This window comes from Phoenix dactylifera, chromosome 11 (assembly GCF_051530095.1).
Source record: "Phoenix dactylifera cultivar Ajwa chromosome 11, Ajwa_hap1_PhDact_Kaust_v1.1, whole genome shotgun sequence".
Classification (NCBI taxonomy): Eukaryota; Viridiplantae; Streptophyta; class Magnoliopsida; order Arecales; family Arecaceae; genus Phoenix; species Phoenix dactylifera.
The window spans coordinates 6,941,178-6,959,689 of record NC_143200.1 but is presented as its reverse complement, the minus strand read 5'-3'; the positions used below and the strand labels follow the sequence as shown (position 1 = coordinate 6,959,689).

General features: G+C 37.3%; 1 protein-coding gene across 11 annotated transcripts; it reads right to left on the bottom strand.

Moving 5' to 3' along the window:
- Nucleotides 1-1,630: 1,630 nt before the first annotated feature.
- LOC103718715 (putative magnesium transporter NIPA4) lies at nt 1,631-18,453 on the bottom strand. 11 transcript variants are annotated; one of them, XM_008807652.6, is made up of 10 exons: nt 18,314-18,453; nt 9,911-9,967; nt 9,157-9,247; nt 8,893-9,053; nt 8,598-8,725; nt 8,349-8,486; nt 6,625-6,717; nt 2,390-2,479; nt 2,191-2,296; nt 1,631-2,096 (listed from the first exon to the last, which is right to left on the bottom strand). In XM_008807652.6, exons 1-10 carry the CDS (start codon nt 18,336-18,338, stop codon nt 1,990-1,992), a joined length of 996 nt encoding a protein of 331 aa, XP_008805874.2. In that variant the 5' UTR covers nt 18,339-18,453; the 3' UTR covers nt 1,631-1,989. The 11 variants fall into 11 exon arrangements, with proteins under 11 accessions (XP_008805874.2, XP_026664923.2, XP_008805867.1 ...); XM_026809122.4 differs by lacking the exon at nt 18,314-18,453 and adding an exon at nt 18,036-18,170; XM_008807645.6 differs by lacking the exon at nt 18,314-18,453 and adding an exon at nt 15,815-16,288.
- Between the last annotated feature and the right edge of the window lie 59 nt (nt 18,454-18,512).

Below are 18,512 nucleotides of genomic sequence, written 5' to 3'. Positions count from 1 at the left end.
AGTTTTAGCAAATGCAAGAGTTTCACCTTGTATTACTAGATGGGCCATAAGAGATTCTTTGCCGTTCAACTAAAACTGCAAAGTACATCACTGTGCATGTATTTTACAACGACAAGAAGCAAAACTTATTTGTAATTGTGATCATGCACTTAGCAAAACACATCCCATGCGCCAAACTCTTTGGAAGCAGGTTGGAACGGATGCTCTAGGGACCATCTGATGGTCCAATGCAGGGTGGACCTTTAGATCATGCATTGAGATTTATAAAAAAGTACGGTCGCATGGAATATGAGAACATGAGTACCAAAAGCTGTACTTTCATGCAAATTTACGAAAATCAGAAAATAAAATATGCAAAAAGTCTAAAAGAATATTTGATGCAGCACTCGTACGTATGATTATCTACATATGATACCATCAAATCAGCTATACTATTAACTTTTGTGTAGATACATGTTAACTTATAAGAAAGAAGAGAAGTGGAGATGCCTTCGGACACCAGTCGTGCGAACATATATAAGAAGAGCGACGAACGGCAGCAGTGCATGGAAGAGGTCCGACCACCTAAGCATAAACATGTCTGGCTCCGGCTGTCCCTTCCAGCACCCATTGGACATCCAGATCCTCCGAAAAAAAGGCGAAGAGGACGGTGAAGGCGAGGATGGTGACATTGAGGCGGTCCCGACGTAAAACCAGCTGGGACTCACTGGCACCATCATCTTCATAGTGGAAGTGGAAGTGGAAGAGGAGAGAGCGCGTTTGGTGGTGCGATTTGAAGGGAGAGGTTTGGGATGCTTCAGTTGGGCGAGAATGGAAAGCCATGATACAAGGTAGGGGGGGGGTGATGGTTGAGGGCTAGACATGGGATTGCTTTACCTGCATCGCGCTCGGATCGTGAAACCTTTTTCTTGTACTACTTTTCCTATATTTTAGGGAATCAGATTATTAGGCTACCATGCGAGCACGTACTTTGGGTGCATGCTGAGGCTAAAGCGGGACGGAGTAGCATTGGAGCTGCTCGGATCCGACACTCGCAACCTGATCCACGGAAGAGGAGCCAAGTTAATTGGGCTGAAAAATATAAAGCTTGACAAGATCTCGGAACTCTACCAAAGAGGAATGTACAACAAAACCTTCCGAGATTTATGAACACCACGAACAGATCACCTGGAGAAAACACTGCACCAAAGATTGACGCTGCTGGACTTGTTCAGAAATACAGCTTGTCTGGTCTAGACCATCCCTTCTGATAGAAATGGCAGCCTTGTAGAATTCTGGCATGCCCATCATACCCTTGCAAGCTTGGAATTTGCAAATAAGCTTATGCAGAGAGGTTGGTGGACATGTCAGCAACAATGGTTACATGAACAGATCACCTGGAGAAAACACTGCACCAAAACAGAGCATGCTATTGCTTCGATCAGGATACACCAGCATGCATGTTACATGCAAGCTCATCTTGTATGCACATACATTCACTTAAAAGACCAAAAACCAAAAACAATGGACTAAAACAGTGTTCTAAGCATTAAAATCCACGAGCAAGCAATAAGCCTTCTTACTCTTGGATATGAAAGATTGGGGCAATCCAAGCAGAGCAGGACAAACCCAAAAGTCAAATACTCAACTATTGTCTTTAGCAAAGAAATTTTTCGGCTTGCTGCACCATTCACATGAATACCAAAATATTTTGTAGCAGAGTTCAGGAAATGGTCCTAACTTCCAAGTTCAACAGCTAAGATTAAAAAGTGAATTAATTGGCAATCGAAGCTAAAATCTGTACAGATTAGCCCATTGAGCCCCATAGGTCTTCACTGCTGTCTCAATACAAAGGGGGCAGAACCTATTGCTTTGAGAATTTTGAAAAAGGAAAAAAAAAATATCTGTACTTTCTCGAGGAAAAATCTAGATTTTTCTTTTTTTCTTCTGAGTAGGCCAGATGTAACCATGATGCGTGTAAAGCTGATGCAAATACAGCTCCAGAAGAAATCATGGGGATTGGAGTGAGTCCTGACACCTGAGAGGAATGCCCTCAGCGAGGTAGCCATCTCCATCAGCATGTTTTGAGGGGCGCACAGATAGAGATGGTGAATGACCTGTAAAACAAATGAGCATTACACAGCTTTAAACACAGTTTGTAATGATTATGGTTTAAATCCAAAATAAATAAAAGCCACATGGAGGATGTACCATCAGCCATGTCCTTGGTCTTGTGAAGAAGAAATGTCCCAGAAAGAATAGTGATAAAGCTACACATCTCTGTGACTATTTGTGTTGGATTTTGCCGGTCCCAGTCCTGCAAGTAATAATATCACAGTCTGATGATTATTTAATAATATACACATGCAAAATAAGCTTCACATGTCTTCTCATGCACCAAACCACTTACTAGGCTGTAACTAGATAAAGTTGGTGAACTTTGTATCTGTGTGGGTAAGTGGCGAGGGATTTGAAATATCGACACAAATGGAATAAGAACCTAGAAAAAATCGATCAAACATCCTTTATTGATAAAATGAGAACAATCTAAGAGATTTGATATCATACATGACTGGAGGTAAAATGCTTCTACATGCTGGTTCAAGGATAGTTATGAAGTTAAAGTAGATTAAATTGTTTAAGTCACGAGAATAAATCACAAGAGACCATCAACCAATTAATTGTCAAGAAACGACGCAACCAGTGTTATTGTTTTCTGAGGGTGCACTTGGCTGCTCTAAAAGCACATCAGGTTCTGCATGTCGAGTTTCAAAAAATGAAGAATCACAATGACGCCTGTGGAATCTAAATTTTTATTTTTATAACTCACCCCAAAACCCATAAACTTTAAAATGTAGTCAGGATAGGAGGTGAAAGGTGTGTACAGGTTAATTTACAGATCAAATTTAGATTATTAACATGAAATTAGAAATGATGACCTAAATCACATTGCTTCCATGTTCATTTTGTCCATTCATGATGCATCCCCAAAAGGAGACTGCTAGTTGAGGAGAAAAAGAAGCATAATGACGAGAGATAATGGGGTAGAAGAACTACACCAAGAGATTGTTATTAGTCAAAATTCAAGTCTGCCATCAAACTAACCCCAGGCTACCCTATATAACGAGCCCTTACAAAATTTATCATAAATAGTAGAACTCTTAAATCAACCCAAAATCCTCAAAAATAGAAAATACAATCAATTTTCGACATGCCTTTGAAGATTCTAAGGCAATTTGAATTTATTTGATCTACTAAATTAGCAAAAAGGAATTTTCCAAAATGAAATCCAGGGTGTCGATCGGCTGGAATGTCGAGCTATGAATGTCGATTCCAAATGGGGGTTTAGTGCACAATTCTGATAGTCATATTGAAAGCTATGGCCACTTCAGTCAATATTGCATGGATTCCTGCATCCTTGACATCAATTACGCCGATTCTTCCTTTCTTCCCCAATCTTCTTTCTCCAGTCAATTAACTGCTATGATGGCCACATCAATTCCCTGCAGCTATCGGGTTTGAATCTTAATAGTAACATGAACTTGTGATCTCAGCGCCAAAAAAAAGAAAAAGAAAAAGACATTTCTTTGTGCTCTAGATGGCCAGGCGGCTCATACAGATAACTAAGAATATAATCCCCATCAAGCCACTATTAACTGTACTACATCATTTGCATCCTTATAAATAACTGATTTCTTTGCTGCTCATATATGTTATGCTATCACATCTATTCACCATGATATTGGTCATTACTAAGGTGCTTGAATCTAATGTAGGCTTTGTCATTGAGCTGAAATAGCCTATAAATTTTCCATCTTAGTTCTCAAGTTGGAGTTTGGTATCCACTCCTTTCTACAATGGAACAATTACAGCTGGCTTTAGTAATGCTGCTATTAAAAATTTAACCATTAGAATATTCATATAACTACCTCCGAAAATTGCGAGGAACCTAGATTTCAAATTGTGTATATTCTCTATTAGATCGATGGTAGAATGATAGAAGGGGATGGTACATGCAAAACTACATTATCTTGTGCCAATTTACTGGTTTGTAAGGCTTCAAAAAACCATAAAAGGTTCAATTTGAATTTAACCAAGGTACTAAATGCTACTCTCCTACCTCATCTGGTAGGTTGTTAGCCATTAAACAGACTGACAGTATATGGCTTCTTTAGACATTACCTTGCCACTCATGAATTCATGTTGTTCAATTGCAAAACATTTTGCAATCACATGCTTCTGATTTTCACATTTTACAAACATTTAAAAGGCTATCCACATTATTTTGTCAATGCTATCACATGGCAATAGATTTGTTTCTAATGAGCAAACCCTGGGGAAATAAAAAACTGATCTTTTGACGTCCAGTCCAGATCTAAAAGCAATCAAAAACATAGTAATCCAACAACACAAATATTAATGCAAACAAAAGCCACCTGTATAGTTCAAAAACCCTAAAATACTAACCACAATAATTGTCAGAATGGATGTAGAAACAAAACTTTGTTTACTCTTTGTACAGTCCAAAGGTCACACAATTCAGTTCCCATAGCGGAATTTGGTACGTCATACAACCAAAACTTCTCACATATCCACCTTCTGCAAGCGACTCTACAATCAAAATTCTGCACCTCCCAAAAATTCACTGTGCAGTGACTAAGGTAAAACCTATACATCTCTGAACAGAGGTAATTTTACTGCATGACCAACTGCAGTTGGAGATATTGGTTGAAATAATTGAAAATAAATTAAGGACATAGTTAAAAACCTAAGAGGGTTGTCATAAGAGTTGAATGTAAATGGGAAGGACAATGAAGGTTTGTAAGGGATAGAGGAAAGCAAGGAACATAAGACAATTAGACAAGACAATGCATGACTTGTGATGACTTTTTGAGAACATCAAAGTTGCCACAAGAACAGAGAAAAAGCATCCTCTTGAAATATCTCAACAAATTTTAATGATTACAGTTTATCTCTTTTAAAAAAAATCAACATTAAACAAGTTTTAATGAAGAAAAGTGATGACATCTTATTTTATGATGAATCTTTTAGAAAGATTAAATGATAATTTTTGCGATCAAAAATTGATGACAGACACATACAGAGGGTCGAGTCCATGACCAAGGACAATTGTTGCATGGACATAGACTCAAGAATTGGACTAGGACACCTGTCCAAGTGTCTGACTTGGCAAGAGGGAAGAAAAGGAGATACGAGGATACATAGAAAAATAATTTTAACTAAAAACATATATTTAAGTGTCCCACATAAGAAAAAATTACAAATATATTATTTGTTAAGATCTTCCAATATGCATATTTCTCACCCAAACCTCCCAATTAACTTGAAGCTTTTCAAAAAATGGTTTGCGAAAGTATTTTAATATCTACATTCTTGACCAATCTTTAAAAAGAATAAAATGTCAATTTTAACACTATGGTAGTCAATCAGACTCTTTGTTGGAAGACTTCAACTCTCTGCCTATTATTAGAAGTAAGGTTGGTCGTGCCAATACTGGAGCCCATACCGGTCAGCTGGCGGCACTATTCGGTATGCCCGCATACCGTTCCGTGAAGGGCCCATACCGACACAGCAGAAAGGGCGAGGAAACGGGAGCAGGAGAACGGGAGAGAGGAAGAGAGAGAGAGAGGGGGAAGGGTAGGCCGCCAGAGGCCTTCAGAGGGCACAGAGGCTCCACCCTCCGGTTCGAAACAAGGGTCTAGAGGGCGGAGCCCCTGCTCCAGCCCTTCGACGCCCCCCTCCAGCGGCCCTTCCTCCCCCTCCTCTCTTTTCCTCTCTTTTCTTCTCCCTCCCCCCTATCAATTTAGCATTCTAAATGTTGGAACCATCCCAGTCCGCCACCAGCACGGCCCAGAAAGCGCCAAACTGGGCAATTCAGGACGGTCCCGCATTCCTTAATTAAAAGCTCCAATTAGACCAAAAAAAATGATAAGCACCCAAGTTTCTGACTTGTCTAATACAAAGTATAGGAGTTGGATGCGAGTGTCCAGATAACATAGCAAATGAAGGAAGCTCAAACCCAAAGAGAGGACAATGAGATTCTCTGTGTTGACTACTGAATCTATCATCCTGTTGGATAATACTCATAGATAGATATTCTAATATAAAGCAAGCCCTATGTGTACAGAACTTGACCATTTCTTTTGACCCACAGGCCACAACTTGGATCTCTCTTTCTACTTGTGTTCCCTTTTGGGGCATTTATAACATTATGAACTTTTTCTAAGCCTTCAAAAGAAGATTAAAGAAACACAAGAAATAACTTTTTTAGAGAGTTAGCACTCATAATGGAAAAAGCTGTGTTGAGGAGCGCTAACAGGTGTGAGCAACTACTATGAGTTACATGTGCTTAAAACAAGGATAAGCTTGTGGCCTTATCTTTATCAATTTGCTATTATCAACGAATAACTGTGGTTGGTCAAAAAGGAGCTTAATCGCATTGCTACCAATCATTGAGTTAGTATCAAGATGATTATTTACTCAGAAGTTGGTTCACATTTCATACTCCACTATTGATGTAACATCAGCTAGCATTCAATGTGAACAATAAATGATTCGATGTCATTACACAAATAAAAGGAGTGCAATAAAATATAGACTTGACAAAGTTATTACAGTTGTTACCTTGAACATGATCACACTAGCCAAAATGGTTAAGGATGTAAACATCACATAGTATATGGGCGATACAACTGCTGTGTTGAATGTATCAAGAGCCTGCAAATAAAAATGAGCTTAAAACATGTTGGCAAGCATTTAAAAATCTACATAATACCTAATAAAACTCTACATAATAACGATGATTGTCAAGAACAAGAAATTTAGTTGAATAGCATGACATAGTTCATAGCTAACATGGGAAACATTGTATTTCCTATTTCAGTTCCTTCACAGATGTAACAATAGTCTAAAGAAAAGGTGAAAGCTCACCACCATTCCATTGAGTAGATGAAAGACTATAAAAGGGATCCCTAGCAGGCGACCCCTAAAAATAAAAGGGATCTAAGAGGCCTGCTAGGCAAGTTGGCCTAAACATCTTCATCATGCATAAAAAAATAATTAAAAGAAAAATAAACAAAGTTTTATTCTGGCCATCCCAGTATGGTATTGGTACAAAGCCCCACACTATGTGTCGGCATGGGATGGCCCAAAACCATACCAGTCCAATCAAAAACCAGTACCAAAACACAGGCAAGCAGACCTTATAGGCTTTTAGTATTAAGGTAATTAATGAAAAGGTGAGAAGATACTTCACATAATTGTTATTGGTTTGATTTAAGCATATAGTCGCAACGTATGAAGAAAGCTTGGTAACTACTAGAATGAGCAAGAGAAGTAGATTGAGATCGGAGGCATGTATCAGAGGCTAATAAATAATGATGCATTTATGCTGTAGTAAGACCAATCAATGACTTTTCAGTAGAAGTAATCCTGCAGCAGTGGTGGCCTTTAATCCTTACTAACATAGATATACTTATTGTTAGCACTCAAAGGAAAATGACAAGGTGAGCCATTTGCAATGTAATGTCGACTGCTGATATGGGAATTTAATCAAACTATAAATTGGATCAGCAGCAGAAACCTTCTGAGTCTCTAACTATTTTGTACTCAAATAGATTATATAAAGTAGTAGAATTTGGAAACCATAGCACACACAATTTGCAGATGGCATCATATTAAATGAAAAAGTTATAATATAGTTGGATCTTAAATAGATATCATAGATAAAACACAAATTTTAAGTAAAAATCAAGATGAAATATGGCCCTAGTCAACAGGATGCACAAAATTAGCACAAACTTTGTGGTTCATTGAACAAAAGTGACAATGTAAAACAATATTAAAAAACAACAACGAAGAGTTTCAAATAGAAAAATTGAAGCTATCTACTTCTCTACTCAAGGAGGTATAACATGAATGATCCAAGAAATATAACCATGATCTTGTATGCCATAATGCACTCTGTTGTTCCTCCAAATCAAAGTTTCCTTGCATGTAAAATTTAATCTCTCAAAAATCCTGTGAAAATTTGACTCAGAGATCAAATAGATAAGGTCCTTCCTATAAGATTTATTAGAATAATTAAAAATGGAATTTACATACATAGTTTTGTTCATTCTTTACTACTTTGTAATACAATCAAACATTAGCATTCCTAGGACCTGAAAGAGTGACTATAAAAGAAAATGAAACACATTTAGTTTCATCTGTACATCTATGACTACCATTATTTGTAGATTAAAAAATTCGTGTGCTTTCAAAATATATAACAAGACATCATTGTGGGTAAAATTCATCACTTACAAACTCAGCTATACTTTTGTTGATGACAGAAAGAATAGCCATACCTTGTTCAGATAGTTCATTTGAGTAATCACACATGTAGCTACAACTATTGTGAAAGCCCAAGTTTGGGGATAAATTAACTGATTCATTCCCGAAAATGTTAACTTCAGAGCTATTCCAAGAGCTTTCACACTCATGACCTGCCCAAGTAGAAAATTGAGGAAAAGAAAATATTATGGCGACATCTGAAACTCATCTTCAAGAACATGAAGCCAAGGTAACTGAGATGAGCTCTTTACACAAGAACCTACCGATAGAGAACCTACGAGAGAGCAAACACCGATGTACACCATAATGTGTGTCTGTCCATACTGGGGGATAAAATGGAATATAAGTATAAAAACAGCGGCAATTACAACTGCCGCATAGAACAGAAAAGCTGCCAAAAACAATAATGATGCCTTAGCAATTAGAATTACTCATTATATTCATTGACGAAAAGAATGAATAACTTAAGGCTGTGTTAGTTACAACTGCATTAAGATCAATTAAATGCATGCAAAGTGAGATGATTATTCCCTCATAAAAGAGGAAAACAAACAAAACCTGGTTCAGTAGCCAGATCCCATACTTCCTTCACAGATTCAATCTCACGCTCTTGAGGGGCATGGAGAACAATTGTAGTTGACCCCACAACACAAAGAACACAACCAAGAATGCCAAATATATGCAGCCTCTCCCGTAAAATGATATGTGCGAGAGCAGCACTGTACAACAAATAGTTGGCGATAGTACATACACATTAGAAAATGCACAGTAAAAACATACTAGCTAATGCAAAGGTAATATGATGGTGAGTAGGGGACATGCCTGATAATTATGCTAAGTGCACCAAGAGGAGTCACCAAAATAGCTGGAGCAAATGCATAAGCTGCAAAATTAGCAACTTCCCCAACAATCACTGTTGCATTAGAACCAACTTGTTAGTATACATTCCTCTGAGAGAGAGGGAGGGGTGAAGCCATGAAGGAGAGTTAAAAAAACCCCATTATAATCAATTTAACAAAGAAATGTGGAGGTTTTACAGCACACAAATGATGAAACTTGAAAAAAAAAAGCCCTTAGACAAAATTCACACCAATGGCATGACATGATAGAAGTGCATTACTGTAAAGAGCCAAATTCAACAAAACAAAAAAGCCAAATCCATGATAGTCAGGAGACTCAGGACAAATCTTGATGGTTATGGTTACAATATCACTGTAAAAATCAGGCTAGGTGATAACTTCAGAACCAAATGTGTGACAAGTGCATATTTTACAAATTATACCATGATATTGAATCATAAGAGAGATTTCAAGAAATGCCAGATTTATTCACTCCAATTTTAGCTGGATCTGGTGTATCACAAGAGAATTCAAATTACAAAATGATTCACCTTGTGATAAGAAGAATTTAAATATGATTTCTTCAAATAAGCATTGAACACACTTCAGTAGGACAAGACCAATTCAATACAAAGAGTTAACTGCAAGCCTAGAAGCCCACTTTAAAAATTGAGAACACATTTCTTTTACAAAAAAGAGAAAGACACCACATTTGATTCAAAGGACTGAGCACTCACTTGTTATCATTCCCACCCACCAAAGTGGTTCGTACAAGTAAGCATAGCCTCCAGCTCCTGGTGTGAGGTAATTGCAAGTTAAAATGTTTCGAAGAAAAACACCACCCAAAAAAATCAATCCATAAGGAAGCTGAAATGGAAGAAAAGTAAAGCATACAGCAAAACCATTAACCCCTAGAGCCATAATCAACCTTATTACAATCTTCTAAGGTGGAATGCATTAATTTTCTCTACTTTTCAAATCACTGTTGCAGCATTTAAAAAAGATCAGAAAATGTTTCAGTTAATGTGCAGTGCTTTTCTTGATAATATAAGTATTATTCAGCTTGCTGCTTTATCTGAAAGGTCAATGGACTCAATAGAAGTTCACATTTTCAAACAGGAAGCCATATTCAAGTAGCTTAGACTTGCTTTGCTTGGGTGTATGGATTGGGAACTGCAAGCGACGACGGCGACCAAACAGCAAGCGTGCAGGCAAAATATGGTAGAAATGACAAAATTTGGAGTTTGGGTGCTGCATCCAGTTGAGACCTTACAACAAACAGCTAGCAAGCAAGCATAATCTGCACTGCACTGAGGTTGCAGGGCAGATTGATGGTGGAAGACAAAGTGAGCTAGCAATGTGGCATTACTTACGAGCATTGTAACCTGGGAGCTAGATAAGGTAGCCCATCTTGAGGATCAGTTCAGGCTATCCGCCCAGCCATATTGTGAGGAATTCTTCATGGTGAGTGGAGCACAATTGCTTAGATGCTGAGTGAGGAATTCAACCGAATGGATGAAGGGCACATGCTCAAATATTATATTGACGAAAGAATGATACTGGGACAGACAAATCAAGCTTCTCACAAAGATCGAATGGACGCTCTACGTTGGAGACAAACAGCAAGTCCAATGCTGGCATGTTTAGGCTTGGATTGAGACCCTTACCAAGCCAAAATGGTACTAAGGCTTTGAGCCAACAGAATGAGCAGCTCTGTCGCCAGTCCAAGAGCTCTAGCATTAAGCTGAATGCAAGCAGGATTTAGGTTAGACCAAGGGCTTGAGACAGCCCCAAGGGCTGATTGCAGCAGTGAGCACAAGAAGCAAGAAAGTTGGTACATAGATTCTGGTTCAATTAAGCATGACCAAGCCAGATTGGTTCTGATACCATGTCATAAATCAACAATGTCCAGAACATCTTCTTCATTCCATTAGAGCATACAACAAGAGTTTGAGTACAAGGTTACACTAAAGATGTGGTAAAGTACTAAATAAACATACCTACATAAGTAATAAACACATCTATGGACAGAACTTCATTTGTAACTGATCATGTTCACTATAATTTGTTTCTCAGTGGTAATATTATATTAATTATAAATTTACCTTTTTCCTAGAAATGTCCTTATCAAACTCTATGTTGAAGTAAGTAGTAACAACTAAATAGAATTATACACAAGCAACTTCATATAAAACTGCATGTTGATAATCTTCAGAATGAAAATTTGCATCCAAAAACAAAGTTGACAAACAGGAGACAACAACAAGGTATGACCAATACTCAACTCGACTAAGCCTTAAACACAAACTAATTGAGGTCTGTTACATTAATCCTTTTCATCCATTCCGCTCAATTTGGGCCATATATTCTGAAAGATGTGAAATATCAAGTCCTTCCTTACTACTACATTCTATTTGATTTTTAATCTATATCTACCTCTCTTCATTGATCCTATATGTATCAAATCACTCCTTCATACTGGTGCATCTCTATCCCTCGACCTATGTTATATATGTCCGAACTATCTAAGTTATTCTTCTCTAATTTATCCTCAACTAGTGCTACTTGCGTCTTTTTACAAATATCATCATTATTTATTTATCTTTTCATGTATTACCATACATCTATCTCAATATTCTCTCTAGCCACACTCGTCCTGTGCACATGTTGTTCTCTATTTGCCCAATATTCTACTATAAAGCACAGCTAGTCGTATAGCTATCCTACAGAAGAAAAAAAATCAACTTGGTGGGTATCCTATGATCGCATAATATCCTAAATGTACTTCTCCATTTCATCTGACATACTTTAATCTTATGGATAACATTCTCTTCAATCTTCCTTTCTTTATGAATAATTGAATTCTAGATATCGAAAATGATCACTCTTAGAAACTTTATGGTTAGCAATTTTCCCTCCACCTTTACCTTTATTTCTTATTTTACTAAAACTCATTTCATGTATTCCATCTTGGTCCGACTTAATATAAAATCCTTGGATTCTAATGCACTCCTCCATAATTCCAACTTACAATTAACTCGATTTTAGTTTCAACCACTAAAATTATATCATCAAAAATAGCAAGCACCAAGAAATATCATCTTGAATGTACCTAGTAAGCTCACTCACAACAAGCGCAAAAAGGTAAGGACTTACCAGAAACAAGGTATGATCAATGAAGTGACAAAAACGAACAAGCCATTCTTCAGCATTATTCCTCTCTTTCATGACTCAACTCTTTTTCAACTAAAACAAATATGATCTCATGCTTAAGTAAGTTTATAAAGGTCTACTAAATCCAACCCCTCCCACTCAAATGAAACCCACCCCGACACCACCCCAACCGCCCTGTCTTTAAATGGAAAAAGGAACTTTCAAAGTGGACTTGAGGGAAACTCATAGAATGAAAAATGAAATAAGCAATCCACTAAAAACACCAAGAAGGATGACATGCATACTCTTCAAAAATTTTAAGAAAATCAAGTTTATTGTTTAAAAAAGGGATCCATAGATATTAATGATATATTTGCCTACATGGCACTTAGGTAGGTCAAACGCCTTGCCTCGGCCCAACTGCCCATTTAGGCTTAAGGAAGTCAGTTTTTGACTATCAGGGTAGTCGGGTTTTGACTATCTTTTGGGACGGAACATGCCTCGCACAAGGCAAATCAAGATTGGGCTTGTCAACTATAAAATAATGACAGCCATCATCTGCCATTGTGCCCAAAAACCTAAATTGACAAATGTTGGTAACTTTTGAATGGAATGTGTAGACACAACTTTGTATGAAATACCCATCATTTGAATAAGTTGCTTGCAGCATTAACTTGAATTATTGAGCTTTTCTTTAGATGGCAATTTTATATTTTCATAACAAGTTGCAGGGAAATTTTGTGCTCTACTAGTTAACATGTTATGCTACAGCTCTTAATCCCCCGATAAATGTAAAAATTGTTCATGTAATGTGCTTTTTATTTCCTTTAACATTTTGATTTGTTTATAGTTTCATGGTTGTTTCCACATACGTATAACTTTAGTTACTTTTCCTTAGCATTTACCAAAAAATGATCCAACCAAATGCTTGCACTCTACTTAAGAACTGTGCACTCCTTTGGCAATGTCCATAGTATAACAACCTATTCATATATTGCTCCAAATGCCCAAATATAATAAACTGATCAGAGTTAGAAGCAACCCAAGTTTCTTATGACAAATGGGAGCTGGTGTCACTTTCCTAGAAGAATCATCTCGAAAGCAAGGGTAGCAATAAAAGACATCTAAAATGGACAAGAATGATTCATGATCCAAATGTCTATGTAATCCAAGTCTTCTCATCTGATAATGAGAAGTATACATGTATAATTTTGTTCCAGCTAATAAAGTAAATTTACTGTTATCTTATACCATCTTTCTATAATGAAGGCAAAAGAAGAGAGAATCTATATTTAAATTTTAAAAAACTTAAAATTTTAGAAAAATAGAAATCAAGATTCTCAAACTACCTACTTCAATCCCAATGTTTCATTTTTCAACCTAAGTCCTAGTAACAGCTCCCTCTCTCTTTCCCCTCCCTCATCCTTCACCCATGTTTTGGGTGGGTTCATTTTTTTAATCGGAGTAACTAAGGTACCATTTGACAAAGGAAACAATTGATTTTATATTGTTCACTATTCAAAGTGGTAAAAGGAATTCTAGTAGGAATGCTTTAAAGATGGATTCAGAACTGTAACTTACCAGACCCTGTACCTGAACATCCCAAAGGAGCTAGGGCATGCTTCTTTTTTTGCGGATACAGCGATAAATGTTTACATGTCTCGATGTGTCTTGGGAAGCTTAATTTAACCCCTAAAACTTCATATTTTTTGTTTTCTCTGTTTTAGTCATTATTGGGGCCTAAAAGTAGTTTGGATCCACAACATGTCAGCCAAAACACTTAGGCATGTCCGGAAATTTTTGGTTACTTTATGGTGCAAAAGAACTTGAACTTAATAGAATCCGACAAAAGATAGAAAATTGGTGTATACAAAATTTGCCATACCGGTGTATATTGTCTTGTAACGGACGTAACATATCGTACCAGTGCCAGACCGATACGCAAAATGAGAGGCATACCAAACCAACCTCTATATCAAACAAACTGATGCCATACCCAATGCCAAAATTGCAAACCTTTGAATGTACATAGCTTAGTATTTAATAACATAAAATATATATGGTAGGGAAATGCAATGCCTATTAATGTTTTAAATCCTCACAAGACAAGAAGGCCCATTCCTATGAGAAAACTAGACTAGGATAGGGGCGGGACTCTGAAACCCATCCATGAGGGAAAAAGAAGAAGGAGGAAAGAAAGAAAAAAAAAAGAAGAAAAAGGGAAAAAGAAAGAAAGAAGAAGAAAATATAAAAGAAAGGAAGGATGGGAGAAGAAAAGGAAAGGAGGGAAAAAAAATGCAGAAAAAGAATGAAAGAAGAAGAAAAATGAGAGCACGTAAGGAAGGAAGGGAGAAGAAAAAGAAATAAAGGTAGGAAGGAAAGAAGGAAGAAGAAAAGAAACGAGAAGGAAAGGAAGGACGAAGAAGAAAAGAAACGAAGAAAGAAAGAAAATAAGGAAGAAAGGAAAGAAAGAATAGAAGAAAAGAAGAAAGGGAGAGAAACGGGGGATACCTAATAGGATGCTCGATCGGGACGGCCACCAAGATGGGGTAGTGGGATATCCTGTTCCATGGAGAACCTCATTCCAAAAGATATAAGATCTTGATGCATATGATATAATATTACCTTGCTTCATGAACCTCTATTGTATCTTCTTTTCTTATCTTTTCTCTCAGTAAAGATTCCAATCTTCCACCTAGCACATTCTGTTCTTATTATTATGTCCTTTCTCATAAACCTTTCAACTGATCACTTAGCACCGCTACAGAAATGCAGTACTATAAAAGTCGGACTGCTAGTCCATTGATTAAATAATAATTAAAGATAAATTCTACAAGTTCTTCCCATTATCAGATATCTGGGAAGGAAAAAAAAAAAAGAACCCTTCTGTAGTTAATGAAAACCAACTTTTCAATTGAGACATCTTTTGAATTGTGATCTCCATGAAACTAGTTTCCTTATCCTTCCACTAGCAAAAATGAAATTCGCATCTGTATATTATGTATCCTCCCATGTAACCAAAAGAATGAATTTTGCGTACACATACATCTCATTTAGATTTTCAACATGCTAGGCATTCAAACGTTGCTCAAATTCATCATTTACTGCTGAATACATCTAAGTGTCAACTCTCCACTACCAAATGAATAATTTCATACAAAACAATGCAGCAAAGCCCACATAAAACCCTTAACATCAGTACCATACCAGACAGAAAACACTCTTATCCTACTAAATTGCAAGATAGAATGTAGTATTACAGCTCAGATCACCAAATCCCGCAGAAAGACCACCAAAGAAGATAGAAGATAGAACCATTATCACATAGAAATCTACCAAAAACTATATCATTAAGAATAGACCGTTCAAATGAGCAAAATCGGTCAACATTACCACCAAACGAACGCCCCCCGCGGGATTTTGGGGGGGCGGGGGGGCGGGCACAAGAAAAAGAAGGAAAAAAAAACACATGGGGATCTACCAGTTACCTGCCCTAACCCCAGAAGCGCCCGCCTTCTTCAAACCCTTCTTCTTGACGATGAAGCTGGCGCCGATGAAGAAGCTCGAGGAGAGAGCGAGGATGAGGCCCTTGATGTTGTCGGCGGACATCCCGGTGTAGGACTCCACCCAGCTCCTCCCCGACGCCGCCTCCGGCGCCATCGCGGAGAAACCCTCTCAATCTGTCCGCTACCGCGAGATCCCCGCCGCCCGTCCCGCGGTGTCGGCCGCGGCGGCGGCGGCGTCTCGTCGGCGGGAAGGAGAAGCACCCCCGCCACTAGATCCCCGGCCGTCGGGGGCGAATAGACGGCAGAGGGGCGGATCGGCGGTCCCGGCGGGTCGTCGCCGCTTCTGTCGCCGTCGGTCGCTTTGGTGTTTTCGGAGATCTAGCGGCAGTGGGCGGAGGCCTCGCAGAGAGAAGACGCATGCGGAGGCAACCGTGAAAATAAAAATAGGAGGTTCCCGGGGGGACCAAATACGTTTCTTGCTTTAACATCATGGGGCCCAACAACACCAAAAAGAACTGGCTGCTACGTGTCCATATACCGTTGGTGGAGTTTGAGGGTTAGATACGAAATACACGCGTGAAGTCGTATGCGAATGACCAATTGTCGGATCATACGGCGGTTGGAGGTTAGAACCAGAGATGTGAAACAAGCACGACGAGTAACCAAAAGATCACCGTAATCCAAAAATAAAAAGTAAAAAATAAAAAATAAAAAAATCCGGCACTAGATGAAGTGTAAACATTTACTTAACTATTAACTTTTTATTAAATTTACAAGATTGGCTATGATTATCGAGAAGAGAGTATTTACTTTTTTTTAATAAAAAATCAACAGCAGAGAATCCAAAATAAAAATTTATGATTTATACTACTAAAAATTATATATTTTACTAATCTCTAATCTATACATTATTTGCATATAAAAATAATTTTTTGTATTTTATTAATATGCTAGAATGTATGATAAGAATTTAGATTAAGAATTAATCTTATTGATCGTCATTTGAACATACCAAAACTTATATAGATTGAAAATCAATAAATTTTAATACTTAGATCATAACATAATATGATTTCATTTTTTTTTTTTACTATTTCACCTTGTTAATATACGTGTTGGAAACCATCAAATATATAATTTTTTATTCTAAGTATTTTCAGTGGTATCAACAGGCTGGATCTTTGATTTGGATTCTTCATTTTTGATTTTAGAGTTGAGAAGAGTAGATACCTTCTTCTTTCGAAAAGTTCATAAATATGATTCAATTTAGAAGCAATCTTTTCATAATTTCATTAGGTTGGATTCTGAAAAGCAATTAAAATAGAGAATATTTTCTTACCCCTTTCCTCTTTTCAAAAAATCAATCAGAATCGATAGATAAGGTAATTGCTCTCCTTCCATAACATAGTCAGCCAATTAGCTAGCTAGTTTTCTTTTACTACAAGCATGCTTACAAAGCTAATACCGCTTTCTTACTCGAGAGTTTATGATTATAGGGAGCATGTGGTGAAGGAAAATATATCATACGGTACTAAACCAAATGATACTGAACATACCGTACCATACTAATATGGTATCAGTATAAACTGATGCTCGGTACATTAAACCGACTTCTATACTGGATATACCGACACAATCACAGATTGGCACCGCTATGGAACCAGTGCCGATTTCAATAGTAGCACACGACAAGGTTCAACCTCAACAAGAACTACTTTACTTTTCCCAGGGAAAGGAACCTTACTATTCCTTGTACCCTTTTAAAATTCATGCAAAATGCTAAGCAGTCATGCATCGGATGCTTGGCATGCATTTGTCTATGTTTGAATTACGGGCCAAAAACCCTTTGCTAAATTTATTATAAAATGGAGCTGTCAGTCCCATCATATCTTAAGCATTAGGGGTCCAAAGTTCACAAATACAACAAAGCAAACTACTTTTGCAGCATGTAAACTCTTTGATTTAAATGCAACCTTCTATTTTTTAAGCGATCAATCTGATTCAAGAGTAATCCCTCCTTGGCATCCGAGATTATTCCATTTGTTTTTGGCATCTCAGATTATTTTTTTCAATAAATAAGCATCAAAGATAGTACTTTGGACTAGTAGTTAATCTCAATTATACTGTACCAACCAAGATTTCTAAAATCCTATTTATCGGTCAAGATCTAAATATATCAGAATTCTTCTCAAATTTTTCTCACCTTTCATCTCAGTGGAGATAAGCCAAAATCTTGTCTCATTCTGCATCATTCATCCACTAAGATGCTGATATTCCAAATTTTGAAAACGTTCACAGAAAGGGATATTCAGGAAATGGCATAATGCATATGCAATCTTGCAAATACGAAAAATGGAAGGATTCATTTGCAAATCATGGATAAGTGAGGGCATCCCCGTAAAATAACCCTAAAAACTCAACAACCTTACATTTTGGCCAAAATAAATCAATTTTGTGATAGTTCATCTTGATATCGCTCACCTAGAAAGACGATTGTGATCATCATAGTTCAGAGTAAGAATCCACAATGCCAATGCAATAGACACAAGTATCTAGAGAGTATAAGCTCGTAGCAACCAGCAATAGGCTCGAAATTTTCAACTACCGATGGTAGCCTTTCCTCCAAAGTCTTCAACTTCTCACATCGTCCGATGCATAAATAGAAAAGAAACTGAAAATA

Excerpts from the sequence above, each read along its gene's own strand:
- LOC103718715 (XM_008807645.6), bottom strand. The coding sequence starts at position 15,986 with ATGGCGCCGGAGGCGGCGTCGGGGAGGAGCTGGGTGGAGTCCTACACC. Across the intron at positions 2,297-2,389 it reads CTTTATCTAGTTACAGCCTA|GACTGGGACCGGCAAAATCC; the intron begins GTAAGTGGTTTG and ends TATTACTTGCAG. Across the intron at positions 2,097-2,190 it reads GACCAAGGACATGGCTGATG|GTCATTCACCATCTCTATCT; the intron begins GTACATCCTCCA and ends TTTGTTTTACAG.